At 56.9% G+C, this 873-nt stretch overlaps 1 protein-coding gene across 1 annotated transcript in view; it reads left to right on the plus strand.

The window, feature by feature from the left end:
* Positions 1-3: 3 nt before the first annotated feature.
* Positions 4-873, plus strand: part of GNAI3 (G protein subunit alpha i3) — a gene marked incomplete at its 5' end in the record, with an annotated part of 7,667 nt that continues 6,797 nt past the window's right edge. Inside the window, one exon of the mRNA XM_029959801.1 lies at positions 4-143. Within this exon, the coding sequence (XP_029815661.1) occupies positions 4-143 (140 nt within the window). The remainder of the gene's footprint in view (positions 144-873) is intronic.

Consider the following 873-nt stretch of genomic DNA (forward strand, 5'->3'; position numbering starts at 1 on the left):
CTGTTCGTGCTGGCGGGCAGTGCCGAGGAGGGGACGCTGACGGCCGAGCTCTCCGCGCTCATCCAGCGCCTCTGGAGCGATCCCGGCGTGCAGGCCTGCTTCGGCAGATCCCGGGAATACCAGCTCAACGACTCCGCCGCATAGTGAGGGGACGGAGCATTCCCGGGGTTGGGAAGGGCTGGGGCAGAGGGGCCCGGGGGATACCCGGGAGGGGCTGGGCTGCCTGCAGGGAGCACGGGGGAAAGACTGGGATGGCTGGGAATTTCAGCCTGGAATGGTTTGAGATTTCAGCCTGGAATGGTCTGGAATTTAAGTCTGGAATGGCTTGGAATTTCATCCTGGAATGGCTTGGAATTTAAGCCTGGAATGGCATGGAATTTAAACCTGGAATGGTGTGGAATTTCATCCTGGAATGGTTTGGAATTTCATCCTGGAATGGTTTGGAATTTCATCCTGGAATGGTTTGGAATTTAAGCCTGGAATGGTGTGGAATTTCAGCCTGGAATGGCTTGGGTGGGAAGAGCAATTCCAGATCCATTTCCAGAGATGCCTTCCACTATCCCAGGTTGCTCCAAGTTTATCCAGCTTGTCCTTGGGCACTTCCAGGGATGGGGCATCCCTTGGGAAATCCATTCCCAGATCATGGAATGATCCACAGCAGGCTGGGATTGGGTGGGAGGCACAGGGATCCCAGCCTGGCACAGCTCCACATCCCTCCCCCCAGCTCAGCTCCCCTCCAGATCCATTCCAAATCCTGGCATTCCCAAATCCCAGCGTTCCCAAATCCCGGCATTCCCCCTGGCTGTGTGGGAGGAGGGGCTGGAGCAGCTCCCGTGCAGTTGATCCCAGATTCCCAGCACTGAAACTGATCCC

The sequence above is a fragment of the Manacus vitellinus genome, unplaced genomic scaffold (genome assembly GCF_001715985.3).
Source record: "Manacus vitellinus isolate BGI_N305 unplaced genomic scaffold, ASM171598v3 scaffold_223_pilon, whole genome shotgun sequence".
Classification (NCBI taxonomy): Eukaryota; Metazoa; Chordata; class Aves; order Passeriformes; family Pipridae; genus Manacus; species Manacus vitellinus.